We start from the raw sequence: 27189 nt of genomic DNA, 5'->3' as shown, positions 1-27189 counted from the left end.
TACTGCGAGACACTTACTAGATACAGATACCCTTGGGATTGGAATGTCTCGTGCTGGAATATCTTGGTTGCGTTGAGCTCAAGTTCACTTTAATACAACATAATCACGCGATTTATTGATCCTATATTCCCACAAAGCCATCAATATACATCCTGTTCTAACGTAATTGCCATCCTGGTCCAAAGCGTCTTAAATACTGAAGTCTCCACCCTTCCTGCTCAGTACGGCACAGACAACCTTAAGATAGTGTCTAGTCATATAAGAGATAACTTTGACTTGGAGTGAAGTCTTGTTTCGCGAAAGGACACTGTTGCCAAACAAGGGACCCCAGAATGATTCTGTCGGGTAAGCATCTGTTCTCTTGATGTTTCAAAGCACAGCGATTGTTGTGAAGTAGCTGTGTATCATCAGTCACGTGGTACGTCATGGGGAGTGAGTGAGTATGGTTTTACGCCGCTTTAAGCAATATTCCAGCAATATCACGGCGGGGGACAACAGAAATGGGCTTCACACATTGTACCCATGTGGGGGATCGAACCCGGGTCTTCAGCGTGACGGGCGAACGCTTTAACCACTAGGCTACCCGACCGCTCTCGTCATGGAGAAATCCTGAGAATATTTTGATTCTATTTCCAGAATCAACAGATTCGATCGACTTCTACGACTTAAACCATGTTACGGGTGATATAAAATTTCTCTATAATTTTGCATTATGACCTATAATTGCGTCAGTCTTACTTGCACAAAATGCACGTTCAGGATGGCCACGTTCAGGATGGCCACGTTCAGGATGGCCACGTTCAGGATGGCCACGTTCAGGATGGCCAGTGACTTCCTGGCTCAGAATCAACTGCAACCACAATAATGTGACGTCGAAATGATTTACCGCGCACTTCTACATCTCCGATTGGTTACAAATAATGTGATATTTGAACCACCCACAGACCAATCTCTTCCCTAGCCACTGGACCCGTTAAGATCCGGGTTAGAATTGGTCTTCAGCAACCCATGCTTGCCGTAAAAGGCGACTATGCTTGTCATAAGAGGCGACTAACGGGATCGGGTGGTCAGGCTCGCTGACTTGGTTAATGCATGTCATCGATCCCAATTGCGTGGATCGATGCTCTTGATATTAATCACTGGATTGTCTGGTCCAGACTCGATTATTAACAGATCGCCGCCATATAGCCGAGTGCGGCGTTAAACAACAAACCAACCAACCAATCCTTAGCCACTGACCACAAAGGAACTATGTTATATTGTATCGGATGTTGTTTACCATCACGTACACCTGGTCTGACTTCGCTCCTGATATATTAAGGTCTTTCAACTGTTTAGTTCTTGTAGGGGGGTAGATTCAAAAGTTCCGAGCCTCACGATGAAGGGGGCGATCAGTCGGCCTGGTGGTTAAAGCGTTCGCTCGTCACGCCGAAGACCAGGATGGCAATTACGTAAGAACAGGATGTACATTGATGGCTTCGTCACGCCGAAGACCCGGGTTCGATTCATGACATGGGTACAATCTGTGAAGCCCATTTCTGGTGTGATATTGCTGGAATATTGCCAAAAGCGGCGTAGAACCATACCCACTCACTCACGTTGAAGACATTGCGTAATAGTGAAACATTTTCTTGTGGATGATACATGTTGTATATTTGGCTCAGAACATTTGAATCAACACTCAAAAAGCTATATAGACAGTAGCATTGCTCACACTATCACTTCACAATTACATATATGAAACTTGGCACATCAAGGAACATATTCGATCAAAGGATCATACTAAAAGAGTGAGTGAGTTGGGTTTAACGCCGCTTTTAACAGTATTCCAGTCATATCGCGGCGTGTCAGCTTAATGTGGGAGGAAAGCCCGAAGTGATGCAGGTCTCAGACGTTTACCACTTCGATGAAACCCAGGAGCACGGGTATGGTGCTGACAAACCTAGAAACATAATCGGGGCGAACCGGGATTCGAACCCACAATCATAGATTTCTAGCGTGCCTAAGAGACGCAACTCTGCACAGCGAATCGCGTCGCCTCAGACGACTGGGCCCCGATAATGAACAAAAGTCCGTTGACATGTGCCACACAATGCCAACAAACAACATCTGACCAACAATCAGTCAGATCACTCGTCAAAATGAGGGCATCTGACCAAAACAGAAACATGAAACAATCACGAAAACAAATGTCATGGTCCAAGAACAAACAACTCTCAGTACCGCGTGAATCGACCACAGCCTGGCACCGTCGTCTCATGGTTGCCAAAGGAAGATTGTTCTACTCTGCAGTGAGAACATTGCCGAGTTCCTGTAGAGTTGACCGAAGGACAAGGCGTCTTGAGAGAACGAATCTGAATACTTTTGATAAAGTCTGGTGACTGGGCTGGTCACACCATGCGGACAATTGTCTCCTGCTCAAGGTCAAGAATCAACGACCCTGACACGATGAGGTCGTGCGTTATCCGCCAAGAGGATGAAGACTGGTCCGTTTGCACCAACATACGTTCTCTCGAAAGAGTGAGTGAGTAGGGTTTAACGCCGCTTTTATCAGTATTCCAATTATACGCGGCGTATCAGCTTAATGTGGGAGGAAAGCCCGAAGTAATGCAGGTCTCAGACGTTTACCACTTCGGTGAAACCTACGAGCACGGGTATGGTGCTGAAAAATCTAGAAACATAAGCGGGGCGAACCGAGATTCGAACCCACAATCATAGGTTTCTGGCGTGCCCAAGGGACGCAACTCTGCACAGCGAATCGCGGCGCCTTGGACGACTGGGCCATCCGTGCCCCCACGGTGTCGCGAACACTTCCAGAATGTCCCCGTAGAATAACTAGTCAGTAAGCCTGAGTGTGGTTTTCGCAACGATAGGTTTTACTCTGAGTGTAGGCCTGACAAGTAACATTGTGAAAATATAACAAAGGATTGTAGTCAAACAAGTTGTTGGTCCTTCATGACATTGTTGATAAACATATCTGAAATCCCACATGTTACGCTATTTTATGTTACCTATGATTGTGGGTTCGAATCCCGGTTCGACCCGATTATGTTTCTAGGTTTGTCAGCACCATACCCGTGCTCGTGGGTTTCACGGAAGTGGTAAACGTCTAAGACCTGCATCACTTGGGGCTTTCCTCCCACATTAAGCTGACACGCCGTGATATAACTGGAATACTGTTAAAAGCGGCGTTAAACCCAACTCACTCACTCACTCAATTATGTCCTTGAAACAAAAACCTTCAGTGAAAGAGCCTTTGACCAAGGAAAAGGGTATCCGCTCGTTTTTCCTCATACACGATTAATATCACAACAAATCACAACCATCCTTTCCTTGACAGGTGACTGATTACTTGCAGAATAATCTTAAACAGTGATAAACTATTGGCGAATAACACCTTCCACAATACCAGGAAACAAAAGAGAGTTGGTTGATTGGTTTGTTGTTTAAGGCCGCACTCAGCAATATTCCAGCTGTATGACGGCGGTCTGTAAATAATCGAGTCTGGACCAGACAATCCAGTGATTAATATCAAGAGCATCGATCCACGCAACTGGGATCGATGACATGCATCAACCAAGTCAGCAAGCCTGACCACCCGATCCCGTTAGTCGCCTCTTACCACAAGCATAGTCGCCTTTTACGGCAAGCATGGGTTGCTGAAGACCTGTTCTAACCCGGATCTTCACGGGTCCAGTGGCTAGGGAAGAGATTGGTCTGTGGGTGGTTCAAATATCACATTATTTGTAACCAATCGGAGATGTAGAAGTGCGCGGTAAATCATTTCGACGTCACATTATTGTGGTTGCAGTTGATTCTGAGCCAGGAAGTCACTGGCCATCCTGAAGAGCATCGATTCACGCAGTTGGGATACAATGACATGCATAAACCAAGTCAGCGAGCCTGACCACCCGATCCCGTTAGTCGCCTCTTACCACAAGCATAGTCGCCTTTTACGGCAAGCATGGGTTGCTGAAGACCTATTCTACCCCGTAAACTTCGCGGGTCAGGAAACAAAAGAGAGGTTTGGAGAAGTAGTACCATGGTTTGGACGCTTGAGCAGACTTACGTGTACGATTGTGAGTGAGCGAGTTGGGTTTAACACCGCTTTGAACAGTATTCCAGTTATATCACGGCGTGTCAGCTTAATGTGGGAGGAAAGCCCGAAATGATGCAGGTCTCAGACCTTTACCACTTCGGTGAAACACGGGTATGAAGCTGTCAAACCTAGAAATATAAATGGGGCGAAACGGGACTCGAATCAAGGGAGGCAACTCTGCACATCGCCTATCATGGTTGGGACAACTGAAGCAGACTTTCACAATGGTGGTTGTCTCCACGACAGCATTGAATACTCAGTTTGTTTGTTGTTAAACGCCGCACTTGGCAATATTCCAGTTGTATGGCGGCAAACTGTACTCAAACCTGTTTGGACCAGACAGACACACTGACTTCTTTTTGGATCGTCTAATTTAGTGTTCTCCTAGGACCACACATTCAAATCGCTGGACCAGTCTTCTGCTGAAACTAAAGATTCGATTTTGGTGCAAACAGGAAACGAGCAAATTTCACTGCTGAAATTGATGGAAGAAATATATGTCGTTTTGCGCCATTAAATCTAAATATATCTTGAAACTAGGCTATGCTATCAACACTGATAACATATTTCAATGTATACTGATTTTGTATCTCACTTTCCAGTCCATTTTGAAACAATGCATTTTACACAAAATGTTTGAAGCAAACTAATTCAATAGAACCAAATGCCTTCCGGACTGAACGTTCATCGGGTTTACACTGTTACAATTTCCTCAGGAAGTAATCTCATTAAATCTCTTACTCTGAGTGAGTAAGTATTGTTTTACGCCGCTTTTAGCAATATTCCAGCAATATCACGGCGGGGGACACCAGAAATGGGCTTCACACATTGTACCCATGTCGGGAATCGAACCCGGGTCTCCGGCGTGACGAGCGAACGCTTTAACCGCTCGGCTACCCGACCGCCCTCTCTTACTCTGATACGACACCACTCTGAGTGAAAATCTGATGACGTCTCGATTAATTGCGTCAGGTGAACCCAGAGCGAACTATGCCAGCCAAATCTTAACGAGAGAACGCCGTGATATAACTGGAATACTGTTAAAAGCGGCGTTAAATCCAACTAACTCACTCACTCTAAACGAGAGGTGCGTGGGCTCTTGAATCACTCCGATCTCAGAGCCACACAAAACACTAACATTCCTTCCATGGAACTCCCGGTTGGTTGTAGATGCCACGGTCCCCAGAAAGGACGGTGTAAAAATATCAACAACGTATAATGACGCTACGATAATTACTTATATGCGGAACTGGTCGTTTAAGTTCGTTTTTGATATCCAGACATCATCTCCAAATGTTTTGCTCAGTAGTACCGATCATTTAGAAGATGCTGATTGGCTGATTAGAAAGTTCACCCGACGTGACCTTCAAGGGAGGTGTTGTTCGATCTTCACGCATAGCAGTATCGTGTCGTAAAAAAAGTATTTGAGATTGCTCATGAAGAAAGAATTATGTATTATAAAGTTTGTTTATTTGCAGTAATATTCGCCATTCTGATGTTTGGGGAGAGCACAGATCAGCTACATACAGAAGCACTTCCACAGGAGATAGCATGCGCACCATGCAACTGCACCAAGACAGCCGATGAGGACATCCACGCTGATTGTTCAAAGAAACATCTAGATACCATACCATCCTCAATACCTTCAGGTGTCACACATTTGATGATGGCCAATAACGCGTTGACCAATCTCTCTGCCGATGACCTGCATCAATTCTCACAATTAAGATATCTGGATTTGTCCAAAAACAAGATACACATTTTGCACGCTGATGGCTTCAAAGGGGCTGTTGCACTGCTGTGGCTAAATCTCCACGGAAACCAACTTACTCTGAACAAGACCACATATCCCAAAGGATTGTTTCAAGATCAGACAAAGCTTGGAGTCCTCGACCTAAGTAGAAATACAGTGGTCAAGAAGTCATCTTATCCTGATGAGAGTCTTGGAAACCTGGTCTCTCTTCATACGTTGGTGGTAGATGGAATCGAGAACTGCACCTTTGGGGAAGGATTTGCCAGATTAAAGAATCTTACATCTCTGACCATATCAGGCAGGAGAGGATATTGTTCCATATATAGTTTGTTGAATGAGTCTTTTATCCATACACCTCACCTCAGAATTCTAGATATCAGTAAATGTAAAATCACAGATATTGACGTTGGTTCATTTTCTCCTTTGAAACATCTTGATACACTAGACATTTCAGAGAATGAGTATCTTGGCTTCGCCAAGTTGGGCGAATCTTTATATGGACTTAAGTGCTCGTGCCTCAGAGTTTTGAAGATCAACAGAATAATGCTTTGGTATGATATCGGCGTTCAACTTACAGCACACCAACTGCGCTACCTAACCTGCATGCATGTAAAAGAGCTCTATGCTGATCTCAACAGAATTGAAGTCGTTGAAGAAAAAGCGTATCAACAAGTCAATTCAGTTGAAGTGGTATCCTTGAATGGGAACAGACTTGCTTCTGGAGCTTATCTATTTGCTACAAATCTATTAGTGAACCTTCGAACATTGTTTGTCAGTGATCTGTATGAGTCAGTTCTGCCTATACACTCAAGTGCGAAAACAGTTGACAGTGAAATGTTTGATTTTCCGAAAAAACATGTTTCAGGTAGGCCAGAAGGTTGTCTTCCATGTCCTATGAGCTGTTCAGATGATTCACTGACACGTCAAACTTTGGACACTGTACAGCGATCTAATTCAAACGTTTTACTGAATGGAATTGAATGGAACATCACCTCTGTTGACGGAAGAGATAGGACTAATGATCAACGTGTAATAACAATCCTTCTGCCGCCCAACATGACTTTCGCAAATTCTAGCAATAGCCAATTTAACTACGACGTTTTTGAAATCTATTTTGGAAAGAATCGTGTACAAACACTTGACCTGTCCAGAAACATGCTTACGAAATGGGTAGGCCCAATTCATGAAACACAAAATCTAGAATTTGTTGATCTGTCAAACAACTTTTGTAGGTCCATTAAACCAACCTTTCTGAAATATGCGTCTGGACTGAAAATTTTGAATATCAGCCAGAATTACCTCGCTGAGTCCCTTGAAAACGATACAACAGGGGAGATATTTATCAATCAAACGAATTTAGAAATATTCAGAATCTCTAATAATGTGATTCATCATTTGCCCCCTCATATTTTTGCAAGCTTGAATAAACTGAAAGTCCTTGATTTGAGCTGGAATATGATGAACTCGTGGGTAGTTCAGATAAGTCAGATGTCATCATTGTATTTGCTGGATTTGTCCAACAACAGATTTGAAGGTGTTCCAAAAGGCCTGAGGGATGAAATTGATAGGATTATGATGGTCAGAAAAGACACATTTCACATCAGACTGAAAGGCAACAGCCTTAAATGTACGTGTGATACTCTGGAGGACATGTGGTGGATGTTGGAGCCGTATGTCGTCATGGAGGAAGTATCTGATACCCAATGTACCTTGTCAGACGGAACCATAGTGTCTTTGGACAATCTCAACAACCTTGTACTGGAGCTCCACGAGAGGTGTAAGACTGTTATTCCACTGATATTTGGAGCAACCACGGGGCTCATTTTATTTGTTTCAGTGTTAGTAGGTGGCATCATCTATCGCTATCGGTGGAAGCTGAGGTATTTGTACTACACAACTAGAAGGAAGTACAGAGGTTACCAGAGGCAGCTGGGTGAAGAAGACAACTTCAGATATGATGCTTTTGTGTCATATGAATACGATGACAGAGAGTTTGTTGTGCAGGACATGAGGAACATTCTGGAGCAGAGGTTTGGATTGAGACTTTGTATACATCAGAGGGACTTCATGGTTGGTGAGCCAATCACTGCCAACATAGTAAACGCAATACAATCAAGCCGGAAGACCATAATCCTTCTGACTCCGAGCTTCCTTGCAAGTTCCTGGTGTGACTATGAGGTCCACATGGCAAAACTGGAGAGTATCCACACTGGAAGAGATATCCTTTGTGTTGTGTGGCTCATTGATATTCCTGATACCAGCAAGATCAGCAGGGATGTATTGGATGAAATTGAGCATGGTACTTACATCCAATACCCAGCAGACGAAATAGACAAAGAAGAGTTCTGGCAGAAGATGAAGGCAGCCATAAGCTTTTGAGCTGACTGTGGCCCTCCAAACACAACAAGTCACCTAACAATGAGGAAAAGTGCTTGTGTGTATTGATCTGAAATGACAATGTCGTTTTCTGAAAGGTTCAACAAGTTTTATCAATATGAAAAGGAAACTGTACAGATAGTTTTCACGGAGACATTAGTTGTAGTTGTAGTTGTGTTGTGTAATTGTCATTTAAAACAATTGTAAATATGCTTATATCTGTCATATCGATGTCACGTTGTCTTGAGTGTACAGTGAGTGAGTGAGTTTCACGCCGCTTTGAACATTATTCCAAAGACTGGTTATATCACGGAGTGTCAGCTTAATGTGGGAGGAGTGATGCATGTCTCAGATCCACGGGCACGGATGTGGTCCTGTGTACAACGCACAGGTCACAAATCAAGTGAAGTTAAGCAACGTTGGTTGGATGAGTTGGATGAGTGACAGTGCGACAGCTTAACTCCTGAGAGTTTCGAGGGCTTCGGTCCTGCCCCACACTAAAGCACATGTATACTCCCCAAGAAGCTGAGAAAGAAAATGGAATGTACACAGATTCATTAACCGGGATGATAGTGGTGTTGACGCCACAGCACATTACTAATACCTTTTAATATGTGGTGAATGTTACACTATTTGTATAAACCATTATAACATTTATTTGTTATGACTTATGATTATTCAGAGGCCAGCAGTGGAGTGAGTGAGTGAGTGAGTGAGTGAGTGAGTGAGTTATTTAGTGAGTGAGTGAGTGAGTGAGTATAGTTTTACACCGCTTTTTAGCAATATTCCAGCAATATCACGGCGGGGGACACCAGAAATGGGCTTCACACATTGTACCTATGTCGGGAATCGAACCCCGGTCTTCAGCGTGACGAGCGAATGATTTAACCACTAGGCTAACCGACCAACCCTGCCATCAGAGGAGCTCAATATGTTTACAAGTGAAGGCGAACACTGGAAAATAATGTTCAAGGATGGTAATCAGGGCGGATCTGGGAATCGAACTAATGACCAGCAGATCCTTGCAGGTAAGGGACGCAACTCGTTCAACAACCGCACCACTAAGTGTAAATGCAAAAGATTGAGACTGATTTCTTCAGGTGGATAGTGAATTGGTGGTCTTACTATTAGAAAATACACCATCACAATGTGGTTGGAGAATGGATATTCTTAAGCAGGGCAAACGATATTGGCGAAGAGATCCCTGATATATTTGGAATATTCCAGTCAAACGATTTGACCTTCCCCTTGGTCTAGTTGACAGAGCGTCTGCCCGGAGAGCGGAAGGTCGGGGTTCGATCACACCAAAAGACGTTCAAAGATGGTTCTTGTTCTTACCCTACCTGACGCTCGGGATTAAGAAAATGAAACGAAACTGCTTGCTCGGAGTCAGTGTACTATGTCTGGGTGGATTATTTCAGTTAAACTGCCTCGTTGTATCTCACTAGGTTAACAATGTACAACCGGCATTAGTCTGAGCTAGTACACGCCAGCAAGGAAGCACGCACGCACGCACGCACGCACGCACGCACTCACGCAGGCTGGCACGCAGGCACGCACGAACACGTGCATGGATATCGCTATGAAAGCGCAATAATCTTGAACGCGACTTTAAAGCCAATATCACCTCACCGCACCTTCTACATCGTAACTTTGGATGGAAGTCCAGATACCCCGATGTTTTTTTGAGGGAAGGAGTAATTGACGCTATGTTGTACCCGTCAAACATTTCATTGACGCATCTGAAACTGTTACTGGCACCATGATTATACGTGTGCTTCAAATGTCACCACAGAGAAATGTATCAACGAGCACATCCTTTACTGTCATTACGTGCAGTCGATATCTCTCTTTGGATGGCAGATATTGCTTCATGACGAGAGCGTGTTTAATGAGGAAGTAGCTTTGGTGTTATGCCAACAACGAGTCCTTATCATTATTGGTTAATATCATATCTTACCATTACCTCGACATTTTAGCCACAGTTCTTTTCCACAGGGGCGGCCGGGTAGCATAGAGGTTAAAGCGTTCGCTCGTCACGGGGTCGATTCCCGACATGGGTACAATGTGTAAACACGGGGTGATATTAGTGGGATATTGCTAAAAGATGCGTAAAACCATTCTCACTCACACTGTTACACAACCCAACACTGTAGCAGCGCACTGTGACACCTTTTCACTGAGAGTTTCTGGGGCTAGGGCCATACTCCACACTGTAACACTTATCTACTGACAGTTTCTGGGGCTATGGGCCTGCTCCACGCTGTAACACTAAGCAACTGAAGTTCTGGGGATAATTGCCTACTACACACTGTAACACTTGTCTACTGAGAGTCCATAGGGCTAAGGCCCAACTCTACGCAGTAACACTTGTCTACTGAGAGTCTATAGGGCTTAGGGCTTACTCCACACTGTAACACTTGTCTACTGAGAGTCTCTGGGTCTAAGGCCCTACTCCTACCTGTAACACTTGTCTACTGAGAGTCTCTGGGCCTAAGGCCCTACTCCACACTGTAACAATTGTCTACTGATAGTCTCTGGGGCTAAGGCCCTACTCCACACTGTAACACTTGTCTACTGATAGTCTCTGGGGCTAAGGCCCTACTCCACACTGTAACACTTGTCTACTGAGAGTCTCTGGGGCTAAGGCCCTACTCCACACTGTAACACTTGTCTACTTAGTCTCTGGGGTAAGGGCCTACTCCACACTGTAACACTTGTCTACTGAGAGTCTATAGGGCTAAGGCCCTACTCCACACTGTAACACTTGTCTACTAAGAGCCTGTAGGGCTTAGGGCCTACTCCACACTGTAACACTTGTCTACTGAGAGTCTCTGGGGCTAAGGGCCTACTACACACTGTAACACTTGTCTACTATGAGTTTCTGGGGCTAAGGCCCTACTCGACCCTGTAACACTTGTCTACTGAGAGTCTCTGGGCCTAAGGCCCTACTCCACCCTGTAACACTTGTCTACTGATAGTCTCTGGGGCTAAGGCCCTACTCCACACTGTAACACTTGTCTACTGATAGTGTCTGGGGCTAAGGCCCTACTCCACACTGTAACACTTGTCTGCTGACAGATTCTGGGGCTAAGGCCCTACTCCACACTGTAACACTTGTCGACTGAGAGTCTCTGGGCTCAGGGCCTACTCCACACTGTATCACTGTCTACTGAGAGACATTGGGCTTAGGGCCTACTCCACACTGTATCACTGTCTACTTAGTCTCTGGGGTTAGGGCCTACTCCACAATGTAACACCAGTGTACTAAGGGCCAACTCAACACTGTGTACCAACAATCTACTTGAGTGTCTGGACTAAAGGCTAAATCAACACTGTGTACCACCAGTCTAGTGAGAGTGTCTGGACAAAGGGTCAAATCCACATTGTGTACCACCAGTTTGCTGAGAGTGTCTGGACTAAGGGCCAACTCAACACTGTGTACCACTAGTCTACTGAGAGTGTCTGGACTAAGGGTCAAATCCACATTGTGTACTACCAGTTTACTGAGAGTGTCTGGGACTAAGGGCCAACTCAACACTGTGTACAACCAGTCTACCGAGAGTGTCTGGACTAAGGGTCAAATCCACATTGTGTACCACCAGTTTACTGAGAGTGTCTGGACTAAGGGCCAACTCAACACTGTGTACTACTAGTCTACTGAAAGTGTCTGGACTAAGGGTCAAATCCACATTGTGTACCACCAGTCTACTGAGAGTATCTGGGACTAAGGGCCAACTCAACACTGTGTACCACCAGTCTAGTGAGAGTGTCTGGACTAAGGGCCAACTCAACACTGTGTACCACCAGTTTACTGAGAGTGTCTGGACTAAGGGCCAACTCAACACTGTGTACCACCAGTCTACTGAGAGTGTCTGGACTAAGGGTCAAATCCACATTGTGTACCACCAGTTTACTGAGAGTGTCTGGACTAAGGGCCAACTCAACACTGTGTACCACCTGTCTACTGAGAGTGTCTGGACTAAGGGCCAACTCAACACTGTGTACCACCAGTCTACTGAGAGTGTCTGGACTAAGGGCCAACTCAACACTGTGTACTACTAGTCTACTGAGAGTGTCTGGACTAAGGGTCAAATCCACATTGTGTACCACCTGTCTACTGAGAGTATCTGGGACTAAGGGCCAACTCAACACTGTGTACCACCTGTCTACTGAGAGTGTCTGGACTAAGGGCCAACTCAACACTGTGTACCACCTGTCTACTGAGAGTGTCTGGACTAAGGGCCAACTCAACACTGTGTACCACCAGTCTACTGAGAGTGTCTGGACTAAGGGCCAACTCAACACTGTCACACTTGTCTACTGAGAGTCTCTGGGCCTAAGGCCCTGCTCCACACTGTAACACTTGTCTACTGACAGTTTCTGGGGCTAAGGGCCTACCCACAATGTTACACTTCTGGTTTAAATAAATGAATTAATGGTGCCAAACGAGAATATGTACCCTTGCACTGACCCTACTCCCACCACCACCCTTTACCTCCATGTTCTGATTATACAGCGTGTCATTTACGACAAACAATTACGATTACAAATACAAATACTGCTATCTTGGCTGAAACACAACCACGCGATTAATTGATCCCATATAAGGAGATGGACATGTACATCCTACTGTTACTTGATTGCCATCCTGGTCGTGAACGTCTCACAACAGTGTAGCCCCATCTATTCTGCTCAGTGCGACAGCTTCATCAGCCAGTCAATCACGTCATCTTAGCGTCATCAGTCAGATATTTTCTCCTCACCATGATTCTGTGGGGTAAGCATTTCTTCTCTTGACTTAGTGAGTATGGTTTTACGCCGCTTTTAGCAATATTCCAGCAATATCACGGCGGGGGACACCAGAAATGGGCTTCACACATTGTACCCATGTCGGGAATCGAACCCGGGTCTTTGGCGTGACGAGCGAATGCTTTAACCACTAGGCTACCTGACCGCCCCTCTCTTCTCTTGAAGTTGTGAAGTAGCTGTGAATCCCCAGTCACGTGGTTCGTCATGGAGAAATCCTGAGAATATTTTGAATCTATTTCCTGAATTAACAGATTGGAGTGACTTCTCCGACTTAAACCATATTACGGGTAATATATACTTTTCTTTAATTTTGCATTATGACCTACATTTTCGAAAGTTTTACTTACACAAAATACTCGTTCAGAATAATCAGTGAAAACCTGGCTCTCTATCAAACGCAAAAGTAATAGAATGAAGTCATCTTATGGTTTAATTTCGAAATATGATCTCTTCGCTAACTGATCAGTGGCTGTGAGCTTATTATTTCGTCATATAAAATTTCTTGGCGATATTTTCCTTGTACATTATTCCAGATATTATCAGGGTGTGTCAGCTTAATAAGGGAGGAAAGCCCGAAGTGATGCAGGTCTCAGACGTCTACCACTTCGGTGAAACCAACGAGCACGGGTATGGTGCTGACAAACCTAGTAACATAATCGGGGCGAACCGGGATTCGAACCCACAATCACAGGTTTCTAGCGTGCCCAAGGGACGCAACTCTGCACAGAGAATCGCGGCGCCTTAGACGACTGGGCCACCCAATCTCATGTCGGCCTTCAGTGAACAGTCACATAGCCTGCCGTTACAAATAATACTGTGAAAAGTTAACTTGCAAAACTGACAATTAGTTGCAGGGTTCTCCACCTTCAAACTCTTCATAGGTCATTATTGAGTGTTGACATTTAATAACGAAAAGCAGACGTTACCGACGTAAGTCAGAGTCGCCATTTTTGTTTACAAATGACGTGTAAATATCACGTGATTTTGACACGTTTTCGTACAATTCACGTCCAGCAATTTGCATACGTCAAAAGTTGGCCCGACTGGCAAGTTCACACGATGCAATGTGTTTCATGCAACAAATTGTGCTGTACCGTGTGAATGCCCCTTTAAATGTATGTCTGCGTATCCTAGCTCTGACGTGACAATGTGGAACAGGAGGGTCTTTTAGTTGTGGCGCATTTTCTACTTTTGCTGGCCTTTTGTGCTCATTCAACTTTGCTTTACGAAAAGGTCCACGCTATTAATTGGGCTCAAATTTCGTCGGTCATTTTGGATTAAAAATGGCCGATATTTTCGGCCATATGTAGTTAGTGTGCATAAAAATGGATGGAGTGGTGATTCAAACATAAAATTGCGTTTAGTAATAAGTAAAACACTCTCTTATGATAATACAAGAATTCTAACATGTATTATTGTCTGTTTCAAATTACTTCATTTATTCATACCAGTGTAGTTAGATTTTCACCAAAGTGTTAAGGGGCGAACCATTTGCTATTTAGGGGAGGGTGGGGATGTAGGTGATTTTAAAACAGAACATTGAAAATAGCAGTGTAATAAAGCTTCTATATAGTAAGACCAATTTTAACAACATCAGCGTGGAGCAACAGTCCAGTGTGCAGTTTTCTTCAGATGGGCAGAAAAATTGTCAACTTCACATGTTCGTACTAACAACTGCTCCAGGAATAGATTGTAGATGATGGACAAAAATAGCATAACTGTTGATGTAAACTGACAAAGAAACGTTCCCAAACTGAAATTTGGCTGAGAATCACAACCAAAACAATTTGCTGAGTCATGAACGTGCTACAGAACCCAGATCAATGGAACTTGGGATTGAAGTGAAACTTTGGCTGCACTTACAGCATGCCAACCTGCAAAGATATGGGTATGAAATGAACGATTTGATATTCATTCACACCCATACAGTAGGATGCTAAGAGTAACCCTGCAACAAGCTGTTCTAATGATACACCAAGGAGCTAGGCATGGCCACGCCGCAAGGAGTTGTGGCTGTAGACGAATCATATCCACCAGGCGCATGGCCTGATTCAGGCAGACAGGGCGGAAGACAGGCCTAGGTGTGCCACACCTCCTGTCACCACCACCCAGGAAACCTTACATGCCACTTTTTGTATTATTTGGCCATTACTGATTTCGAAGGATGCTTTATATAAGTATCATCACTCAGGAATTCTTATGTATTAATCCCACCCACATTAAGCTGACACGCCGTGATATAACTGGAATACTTTTAAAAGCGGCGTTAAACCTAACTCACTCACCCACTCACTATTCAGAAAGTGCAGTGAAGACCCGGGTTAGAATTGGCCTTCAGCAACCAAGGCGACTAACGGTGGTCAGGTATCTCAGATGCGTCGATCGTGCTCATGATGACGATCACTGGATTGTCTTGTCCAGATTCGTTTATCTATAAACTACCGCCATATTGCGTTAGTTTATAGATGAGTGCGTTTAACAAACAAAGACAATATTCAGTTAGCCTGTGATTTTGGCAACAATAGGGTTTACTCCAAGTGTGGGTCTGACATGTTACAGTATGGTAATTTAATTCAGGTTTTGTTGGTCCTGCTGGGAATTGCTAATAAAGATATCTCATATCTGCATTTTACACTATTTTCCTTATGACCTGGAAACAGTTACTGAAATTGAAAAGCCTTCCGTCAAGTAAAAGGGTCTCCGCTCGTCTTTCCTCATTGATGATTAATATCGTAACAGTGATAACTACACTGAATGGCAAAAGAAACGTCACTTCTGAAAAATACTGATAAAACTTAACAGACACTGGCAGTTACATGTTCTGTGGTCAATAAACTCATTTATCGTTCTTCTGCTTCGTTTTGTTGCCTTAAAGTCCATTTAACAATTGAGTTTAAAATGGAGTGCTTTGCCCAAACGCAGCTTACAAAACTGCAATGGGACTCAGTTGCGGAAAAGTCTTGATATAAACATGATGCACGTGCATATCGTGGATGGAATGGGTATAAAAGACACCCAAAACTGTAAAGCTGGCTTTCGTTATTTCGATTCATCAGCCATGCCAAGATTATCAGGAAATGAGAGACAACAAGCGATCGGAAGACTGAAAGCAGGCCAGAGTGCACAGGTCGTTGCAAATGCATTCAATGTCAACGTCAGAACGATATATCGTTTGCAACATCGCCTCAACACCACCAACACCACCGACGACCGACCGAGAAGTGGTCGTCCTTGTGTCATACAAGATCGGTTCAAACCGGCAAACCATTGGCAACCACCAGCGTGCCATCAGTGATCGTACAGTCCGACGTAGCTCACTGCCAACAACATCTCGTGCCACCATCCTGCTCGTGTACCCATCCTGAGAGATTGTCACTGACAGGCCCGACTGCAATGGGCCAGGCAGCATCAAAATTGGCGTCAACAGCAATGGAGAAGAATCATCTTCACTGATGAAAGTCGCTACTGTGTTTCAGCACTGTGACACCTGTCTACTGAGAGTCTCTGGGGCTAAGGTCCTACTCCACACTGTTACACTTGCCTACTGAGAGTCTCTGGGGCTAAGGTCCTACTCCACACTGCAACATTTGTCTACTGAAAGTTTCTGGGGCTAAGGCTCTACTCCACACTGCAACACTTGTCTACTGAGAGTCTCTGGGGCTAAGGCTCTACTCCACACTGTCACACTTGTCGACTGAGAGTCTCTGGGGCTAAGGCTCTACTCCACACTGTTACACTTGTCGACTGAGAGTCTCTGGGGCTAAGGCCCTACTCCACACTGTAACACTTGTCTACTAACAGATTCTGGGTCTAAGGCCTTACTCAACACTGTGTACCACCAGTCTACTGATCTCAGCCTGGACTAAGGTTTACATTACATGCTTTCCATTATAACACTTGTCTACTGGCAGTTTCTGGGGCTAAGGGCCAACTCCACATTGTGTGCCACCGGTCTACTGAGAGTGTCTGGGGCTAAGGGCCTACCCACAATGTTACACTTCTGGTTTAAATAAATGAATTGATGGTGCCAAACGCCCAGGAGAATGTGTACCCTTGCACTGACCACCACCACCCCTTACCTCCATGTTCTGATCATACAGCGTGTCATTTACGACATTCAATTATAATTACAAATACAAATACTGTTATCTTGGCTGAAACACAATCACGCGATTAATTGATCCCATATCACGAGACGGCCATGTACATCCTACTGTTACTTGATTGCCATCCTGGTCGTGAACGTCTCACACCAGTGTAGCCCCATCTATTCTGCTCAGTGCGACAGCTTCATCAGCCAGTCAATCACGTCATCTTAGCTTCATCAGTCAGATATTGTCTCATCACCATGATTCTGTTGGGTAAGCATTTCTTCTCTTGAGTAAGTGAGTATGGTTTTACGCCGCTTTTAGCACTATTCCAGCAATATCACGGCGGGGGACACCAGAAATGGGCTTCACACATTGTACCCATGTCGGGAATCGAACCCGGGTCTTTGGCGTGACGAGCGAATGCTTTAACCACTAGGCTACTTGACCGCCCCTCTCTTCTCTTGAAGTCTCAAAGCACAGCGATTGTTGTGAAGTAGCTGTGAATCCCCAGTCACGTGGTACGTCATGGAGAAATCATGAGAATATTTTGATTCTATTTCCTGAATCAACAGATTGGAGTGACTTCTCCGACTTAAACCATATTACGGGTAATATATATTTTTCTTTAATTTTGCATTATGACCTACATTTGCGAAAGTTTTACTTACACAAAATGCACGTTCAGAATAGTCAGTGAAAACCTGGCTCTCTAACAAACGCAAAAGTAATAGCATGAAGTCATCTTATGGTTTAATTTCGAAATAAGATCTCTTCGTTTACTGATCAGTGGCTGTGTGCTTATTATTTCGTCATATAAAATTTCTTGGCGATATTTTCATTGTACATTAGTTTCAGAAGTCGTTTATTGTTTTTTTGCCCAAAATAATTGTAAATGAAACCACATGATAGATATTTTCCCCAAGAACCCAACATTATGAGTGAGTGAGTTTGATTCAACGCCGCTTTTAACAGTATTCCAGATATTATCAGGGCGTGTCAGCTTAATGTGGTCTCAGACGTCTACCACTTCGGTGAAACCCACGAGCACGGGTATGGTGCTGACAAACCTAGTAACATAATCGGGGCGAACCGGGATTCGAACCCATAATCACAGGTTTCTGGCGTGCCCAAGGGACGCAACTCTGCACAGAGAATCGCGGCGCCTTAGACGACTGGGCCACCCAATCTCATGTCGGCCTTCAGTGAACAGTCACATAGCCTGCCGTTACAAATAACACTGTGAAAAGTTAACTTTGAGACGGATATATCGATGCAAATGTCAAAACTGACAATTAGGATTATTCCAACTTCTAACTCTTCATAGGTCATTATTGAGTGTTGACATTTTAATAACGAAAAGCAGACGTTACCGACGTAAGTTAGAGTCGCCATTTTTGTTTACAAATTGACGTGTAAATATCACGTGATTTTGACACGTTTTCGTACAATTCACGTCCAGCAATTTGCATATGTCAAAAGTTGGCCCGACTTGCAGGTTCACACGTTGCAATGTGTTTCATGCAACAAATTGTTAACAATTAGCTGTACCGCGTGAATGCCCCTTTAAATGTATGTCTGTGTATCCTAGCTCTGACATGACAATGTGGAACAGGAGGGTCTTTTAGTTGTGGCGCATTTTCTACTTTTGCTGGCCTTTTGTGCTCATTCAACTTTGCTTTACGAAAAGGTCAACGCCATTAATTGGGCTCAAATTTCGTCGGCCATTTTGGATTAAAAATGGCCGATATTTTCGGCCATATGTAGTTAGTGTGCATAAAAATGGATGGAGTGGTGATTCAAACATAAAATTGCGTTTTGTAATAAGTAAAACACTCTCTTATGATAATACAAGAATTCTAACATGTATTATTGTCTGTTTCAAATTACTTCATTTATTCATACCAGTGTAGTTAGATTTTCACCAAAGTGTTAAGGGGCGAACCATTTGCTATTTAGGGGAGGTTGGGGATGTAGGTGATTTTAAAACAGAACATTGAAAATAGCCGTGTAATAAAGCTTCGATATGGTAAAAGACCATTTTTAACAACATCAGCGTGGAGCAACAGTCCAGTGTGCAGTTTTCTTCAGATGGGCAGAAAAATTGTCAACTTCACATGTTTTTACTTACAACTGCTCCAGGAATAGATTGTAGATGATGGACAAAAATAGCATAACTGTTGATGTAAACTGACGAAGAAACGTTCCCAAACTGAAATTTGGTTGAGAATCACAACCAAAACAATTTGCTGAGTCATGAACGTGCTACAGAACCCAGATTCTGGGAATTGCTAATAAAGATATCTCATATCTGCATTTTACACTATTTTCCTTATGACCTGGAAACAGTTACTGAAATTGAAAAGCCTCCCGTCAAGGAAAAGGGTATTCGCTCGTCTTTCCTCATTTATGATTAATATTGTAACAGTGATAACTACACTGAATGGCAAAAGAAACGTCACTTCTGAAAAATACTGATAAAACTTAAAATACACTGGCAGTTACATGTTCTGTGGTCAATAAACTCATTTATCGTTCTTCTGCTTCGTTTTGTTGCCTTAAAGTCCATTTAACAATTGAGTTTAAAATGGAGTACTTTGCCCAAACGCAGCTTACAAAACTGCAATGGGACTCAGTTGCGGAAAAGTCTTGATATAAACATGATGCACGTGCATATCGTGGATGGAATGGGAATAAAAGACACCCAAAACTGTAAAGCTGGCTTTCCTTATTTCGATTCATCAGCCATGCCAAGATTATCAGGAAATGAGAGACCACAAGCGATCGGAAGACTGCAAGCAGGCCAGAGTGCACAGGTCGTTGCAAATGCATTCAATGTCAACGTCAGAACGATATATCGTTTGCAACATCGCCTCAACACCACCAACACCACCGACGACCGACCGCGAAGTGGTCGTCCTTGAGTCATACAAGATCGGTTCATGATACGCCAACATCTGCTGAACCGATTCCGAATAGCCACTGAAACAGCTCGGCAAACCATTGGCAACCACCAGCGTGCCATCAGTGATCGTACAGTCCGACGTAGCTCACTGCCAACAACATCTCGTGCCACCATCCTGCTCGTGTACCCATCCTGAGAGATTGTCACTGACAGGCCCGACTGCAATGGGCCAGGCAGCATCAAAATTGGCGTCAACAGCAATGGAGAAGAATCATCTTCACTGATGAAAGTCGCTACTGTGTTTCAACGGTGGATGGCAGAGTCAGGGTCTGGCGAAGGAGGGGCGAACGTTATGCTGATGCTAGTATTATGGAACGAGACCCGTGGGGCGGCCCAAGCATCATGGTTTGGGGTGGAATCGGACTGAACCAGAGAGTGGGACCTGTGGTCTTTCAGAATATTGGTCACAGCTCTCCGCTACATTGACCAAGTCCTCAGACCCTATATCATGCCTTTTTTTGCCTGTCACCAAAACCACACCTTTCAGCAAGATAACGCCCGTCCCCACACTGCCAGAGTCACCAGGGACTTCCTCAAGCAGAACAACATCCAAATCATGCCTTGGCCTGCCCTCAGTCCGGATTTGAATCCCACTGAACACTTGTGGGATGAGATCCAAGCCGACTTAACGACGTGCGCCCAAGGCCGACAACTGAGGATATGGGCCCATATCCTAATGGCCTTCATCAACAGGCTTGTCCACTCCATGTATAGGAGATGTGTGGCTGTAGTCAACGCCCGTGGTGGCCACACCAGGTACTAATTTTGAACGCCCCAGCTGTGATGTCTTCTGGTGCCTCCCCGAATTCACAATTCGCAAAAACATTCCCCAGACTGTTAATTTCATGTGGGTCAAACACTGACTTTCTCCGATGTCTTTACTTACATATATAAGCATTTGAAAATAAAGATATTTATATGATACATGCACATGACGTTTCTTTTGCCTTTAAGTGTACTCAGATGATGGCTTGTTTTTAAAAGAAAGTTGTCTTTTATAAGTGAATGAGATGTTTTACAGTTGTTCATGTGATCAGAAAGAAAACCACGAATGTTACTTCAGCGTCCAATAACCCATGGGGATGGTTTCAGTAAGGAAGCGCTACCGACATTGTTGTGAGATTGTAGTGGTTTCTGTTGTGCACAGTCTTTTGTATGGTTCTGCTATATTAGCATGTGCAAGGGAGGCGTTTGTAGAGTAAATCTTTATTACGACCCTCGAACCGGAGGAGCCTGCTTGAGGGATATAATTACTGTATCTGTATTGAGGGGCTAAAACAAGGACTGGTCGGCTCAAAGTCAGTATACTGTGTCTAAGTGGGGTATTCGTGTTAAACTGCGGCATGGTATCTCAGTGGCGAGCAGGATGAATCGGCATCAGTCCGGACTAGTACAAGCGGCCACACACACACACACACACACGTACGTGCACGTCGCTATATAAGTGCAATTATCTTGGACATGACGTAAAACCCAATTTCACCTCACCTCACCCAACTCACTCACTCAGTACTTCAGGTGTACGCAAAAACAAACTCGTGTATATATTCAATACAACCAAACGTCTTCAGGCTTGAACAATGCCACTATGAGTGCAGATCTGACGACGTCTCGATACAAATCGAGTCAGATGAACCCAAATAAAAATGTATTATAATGTTTGTTTATTTGCAGTAATATTCGCCGTTCTGATGTTTGGGGAGAGCACAGATCAGCTACACACAGAAGCACTGTCACAGGAGATAGCGTGCGCACCATGCAACTGCACCAAGACAGCCGATGAGGACATCCACGCTGATTGTTCAAACAGACATCTAGATACCATACCACCCTCAATACCTTCAGGTGTCATACATTTGATGATGGCCAATAACGTGTTGACCAATCTCTCTGCCGATGACCTGCATCAATTCTCACAATTAAAATATCTGGACTTGTCCAAAAACAAGATAAACATTTTGCATGCTGATGGCTTCAAAGGGGCTGTTGCATTGTTGAGGCTAAATCTCCACGGTAACCAACTTACTCTGAACAAGACCACATATCCGAAAGGATTGTTTCAAGATCAGACAAAGCTTGGAGTCCTCGACCTAAGTGGAAATACAGTGGTCAAGAAATCATCTTATCCTGATGAGAGTCTTGGAAACCTGGTCTCTCTTCATACGTTGGTGGTTGATGGAATCGAGAACTGCACCTTTGGTGAAGGATTTGCCAGATTAAAGAATCTTACTACTCTAATCATATCAGGCAGGAGAGGATATTGTTCCATACATTGTTTGTTGAATGAGTCTTTTATCCATACACCCCACCTCAGAATTCTTGATATCAGCAAATGTAAAATCACACTTATTGATGTAGGTTCATTTCTTCCCTTGAGAAATATTGACAGATTAGACATGTCAGAGAATGAACTGGGGTTTAAAACATTTGGTGACTCTATGTATGGCCTTATAAATTCGTCCTTGAGAGTCATTAAGCTGAATAGAATCACAAACATTTACGCCATCGGTGTTCAAATACAATTGACACATGTCCGTTTCTTCAATGAGATGCAGGTAAAGGAGATCTACCTTGACTGCAATAGTATTGAGAACATAGAAAACTCTGCTCTACAGGTTTTTACTTCAGTTGAAATCATCTCCATGAAGGGTAACGATTTTCAGCCTGGGTCTTACATGTTTGCTACAGACCAATTGGTTAACCTTCGGCAACTATTCATCAATAATCCTTATGCAATCAGTGGACCTTTACCTGAATTTGCAACTAACTCTGATTCATGCATCAGCACAGAGCATGATTACGACAAAGCCTTCAATTTTTACCCAGAGAAAAATATATATGTGGACACTGTTCAAAGACGTCAAACAAGATCTTTAGTGCATGGAAAAGATCAGACACGTAAACGTATGCTTGTACAGAGAAAGTTCAATGGCATTCCCACAAAGATGGACATATCACGGCCAAAGGCGAAACGAATATTCTCGGATCAAAATCGAACCAGCAGGCCTACCTTTAAAGAAAAAGAAGAATTTATTCAGTATTCCTTGAATATTCAAATACCCATTGCCCCGAATGCAACATTTGTTAATGTCAGTAACAGGTATATTCGATCTAAAATTGGGAAAATATCCTTTTTGCCAAATAAGATACAAACGCTTGATTTATCAAATAACATTTTAACAAATTGGGAAGGTCCAGTTCTTCAGGTCCAAAACATTAAATTTCTGGATCTATCAAACAATTTTTGCAAATTTATTGCGCCAACGTTTCTGAAACATTGTAGTGGTCTACAAATATTGAATATCAGCCAGAATTACCTCGCTGAGTCCCTTGAAAACGATACAACAGGGGAGATATTTATCAATCAAAAGAATTTAGAAATATTCAGAATCTCTAATAATGTTATTTATCATTTGCCCCCTTTAATTTTTGCAAGCTTGGATAAACTGAAAGTCCTTGATTTGAGCTGGAATATGATGAGTTCGTGGGTTGTCAACATACGTCAAATGACACATTTGTATTTATTAGATTTGTCCAACAACAGATTTGAAGGTGTTCCAAAAAGTCTTCGGAATCAGATTGATGAAATTGTGATGGTCAGGAATGACACATTTCACATCAGAATGAAAGGCAACAGCCTTAAATGTACGTGTGATACTCTGGAGGACATATGGTGGATGTTGGAGCCATATGTCGTCGTGGAGGAAGTATCTGATACCCAATGTACCTTGTCAGATGGAACCATAGTGTCTTTGGACAATCTCAACAACCTTGTACTGGAGCTCCACGAGAGGTGTAAGACTGTTATTCCACTGATATTTGGAGCAACCACGGGGCTCATTTTATTTGTTTCAGTGTTAGTAGGTGGCATCATCTATCGCTATCGGTGGAAGCTGAGGTATTTGTACTACACAACTAGAAGGAAGTACAGAGGTTACCAGAGGCAGCTGGGTGAAGAAGACAACTTCAGATATGATGCTTTTGTGTCATATGCAGACGAGGACAGAGAGTTTGTTGTGCAGGACATGAATGCCATTCTGGAGCAGAGGTTTGGATTGAGAATTTGTATACACCAGAGGGACTTCATGGTTGGTGAGCCAATCACTGCCAACATAGTAAACGCAATACAATCAAGCCGGAAGACCATAATCCTTCTCACTCCGAGCTTCCTTGCAAGTTCCTGGTGTGACTATGAGGTCCACATGGCCAAACTGGAGAGTATCCACACTGGAAGAGATATCCTTTGTGTTGTGTGGCTCATTGATATTCCTGATACCAGCAAGATCAGCAGGGATGTATTGGATGAAATTGAGCATGGTACTTACATCCAATACCCAGCAGACGAAATAGACAAAGAAGAGTTCTGGCAGAAGATAAAGGCAGCCATAAGCTTTTGAGATGACTGTGGCCCTCCAAACACAATACGTGACCTAACTATGAGGAAAGCTGCTTGTGTTTATTGATCTGAAATGACAGTGTCGTTTTCTGAAAGGTTCAACATGTTTTATCAATTTGAAAAGGAACATATACAGATTGTTTTGACGGATAAATTAATTGTAGTTGTGTTGTGTAATTGTCGTTTAAAACATTTGTAAATATGCTTATATCTGTCATATCAATGTCACGTTGTCTTGTGTGTACAGTGAGTGAGTTTCACGCCACTTTGAACATTATTCCACTATTATCATTATATCACGGAGTGTCAGCATAATGTGGGAGGACAGCCGAAGTGATGCATGTCTCAGATCCACGGGCACGGGTGTGGTCCTGTGTACAACGCACAGGTCACAAATGAGGTAAACTAAGGCAACGTCGGTTGGATGCGTTGGATGAGTGACAGTGTTCGTCAGCTTGACTCCTGAGAGTTTCTAGGTCTTCGGCCCTGCCCCGTACTAAAGCACACATAGCACATGTGGTGTTTCTTCAGACAAGTGATTTTGTTCGAAATGTGCCTCTGTTCACCCAATAGTGAATGGGTACCCGGTAGTATGAGATGGTAAAGTGAATGTTAACCTTCTGGCGCCTCATAGGCAGCTTCGGTCGTATATTCGAGTGCACACTGAACCATTGACTGGGTAAATAATGGTGCTTCAACGGATGGACTACAGCGCATTACAAATATTCAATGACATTTGTTATTATCACGACCGTTTAATATATGGTTATTGTTGTACTTACAAATATTTGTATAAACGAATACATTATTGCTTTGTTTTGACTGATGATTATTCATGGCCTATCCGTGGAGCTGAATATGTTTACAAGTCAAAGCATTTTGCGACAAATACGAACACTGGGAAATGGTGACCAAGGGTGGATCTGGGATTCGAACTTGTGACCAGCAGATCCTTGCAGGTAAGGGACGCAACTCGTTTGTTTTAAATAAAAAAGGCGAATACTGATTGCTTTGTGTGGATAGTGAGTGAGTGAGTATGGTTTTACGCCACTTTCAGCAATATTCCAGCCATATCACGGCGCGGGACACCAGAAATGGGCTTCACACATTATACCCATGTCGGGAATCGAACCCGGGTCTTCGGCATGACGAGCGAACGCTTTAACCACTAGGCTACCCGACCGCCCCTTATTTGGATAGTGAATTGATGGTATAACTATAAGAAAACACACACGTTCATGCACATTGCTAAGGAAGTTTAATAATCTTGAACGCGACGTCAGAGCCCATTTCACCTCACGTTCAGTTACAGGGTCTTTGGGGCTAAGAGCCTGCTCCCCCACACTGTCACATTTGTCTACTGAGAGTTTCTAGGGCCAAGGGTCTGTTCTACGCTGTAACGCTTGCCTACTGAGCGTTCTGGACCTATGGGTGTGCTCCAAACTGAATCAATTATCTATTGACAATTTCTGAGGCCAAGGACCTGTTCCACACTGTAACACCTATCAGCTGAGACCTTCTGGCCGTTATCTGACCGTGTGAGGAGCTAAGGGCCAACCCACACTGTTACACTTGACTCTGAGAATTTGTCCGACTTTGGGCCTGCCCCACACACAGCATCCCCAACACACACACCCTTACTACTGAGAGAGTGAGTGAGTGAGTGAGTATGGTTTTACGCCGCTTTTAGCAATATTCCAGCAATATCACAGCGGGGGACACCAGGAATGGGCTTCACAAATTGTACCCATGTCAGGAATCGAACCTGGGTCTTCGGCTTGACGAGCGAACGCTTTAACCACTAGGCTACCCGACCGCCCCACCACTGAGAGAGAGAGAGAGAGTCAATACAATGAGGGTTTAAAGAGAGCCATTACGGAGTTCCCAGACCAATACGGGTTTAAAGAGAATTAATACCATCAGGGTTTAAAGAGAGTCATTACGGAGTTGCCAGACCAATACGGGTTTAAAGAGAGTCAAAGCGATAAGGGTTTAAAGAGAGTTATTACGGAGTTGCCAGACCAATACGGGTTTAAAGAGAGTCAATACGATAAGGGTTTTAAGAGAGTTATTACGGAGTTGCCAGACCAATACGGGTTTAAAGAGAGTCAAAGCGATAAGGGTTTAAAGAGAGTCATTACGGAGTTGCCAGACCAATACGGGTTTAAAGAGAGTCAATACGATAAGGGTTTAAAGAGAGTTATTACGGAGTTACAAGGCCAATACGGGTTTAAAGAGTCATTGTGGATTTGCTGGGCCAATACAGATTTAAATAAGATCAATACGGATTTACCGGGCCAATACGGGTTAAAAGAGAATCAATACGATAAGGGTTTAAAGAGAGTATATTTACGGATTTGCCGGGCCAATACGGATTTAAAGAGAGTCGTTACGAATTTGCCGAGCCCATACAGGTTTAAAGAGTCATTACGAACTTGCCAAGACAATACGGATTTAAAGAGAGTCATTACGAATTTGCCGAGCCCATACGGGTTTAAAGGGAGTCATTACGAATTTGCCGAGCCAATACGGGTTCAAAGAGAGTCATTACGAATTTGCCGAGCCCATACGGATTTAAAGAGAGGCATTACAAATTTGCCGAGCCAACACGGGTTCAAAGAGAGTCATTACGAATTTGCCGAGCCAATACGGATTTAAAGAGAGTCATTACGAATTTGCCGAGCCAATACGGGTTCAAAG

The 27189-nt window shown here is 43.7% G+C and overlaps 1 protein-coding gene across 2 annotated transcripts; it reads left to right on the top strand.

Annotated features, from left to right (window-relative positions):
- Positions 1-233: 233 nt before the first annotated feature.
- LOC124144981 (toll-like receptor 4) lies at positions 234-25195 on the top strand. 2 transcript variants are annotated; one of them, XM_048385194.1, is made up of 2 exons: positions 234-345; positions 21768-25195. In XM_048385194.1, exons 1-2 carry the CDS (start codon positions 333-335, stop codon positions 24488-24490), a joined length of 2736 nt encoding a protein of 911 aa, XP_048241151.1. In that variant the 5' UTR covers positions 234-332; the 3' UTR covers positions 24491-25195. The 2 variants fall into 2 exon arrangements, with proteins under 2 accessions (XP_048241151.1, XP_046370561.2); XM_046514605.2 differs by lacking the exon at positions 21768-25195 and adding an exon at positions 5578-8840.
- Positions 25196-27189: the final 1994 nt, after the last annotated feature.

The sequence above is a fragment of the Haliotis rufescens genome, unplaced genomic scaffold (genome assembly GCF_023055435.1).
Source record: "Haliotis rufescens isolate VD_foot unplaced genomic scaffold, xgHalRufe1.0.p SCAF_55, whole genome shotgun sequence".
Classification (NCBI taxonomy): Eukaryota; Metazoa; Mollusca; class Gastropoda; order Lepetellida; family Haliotidae; genus Haliotis; species Haliotis rufescens.
This window is presented reverse-complemented; position numbering and strand designations above follow the sequence as displayed.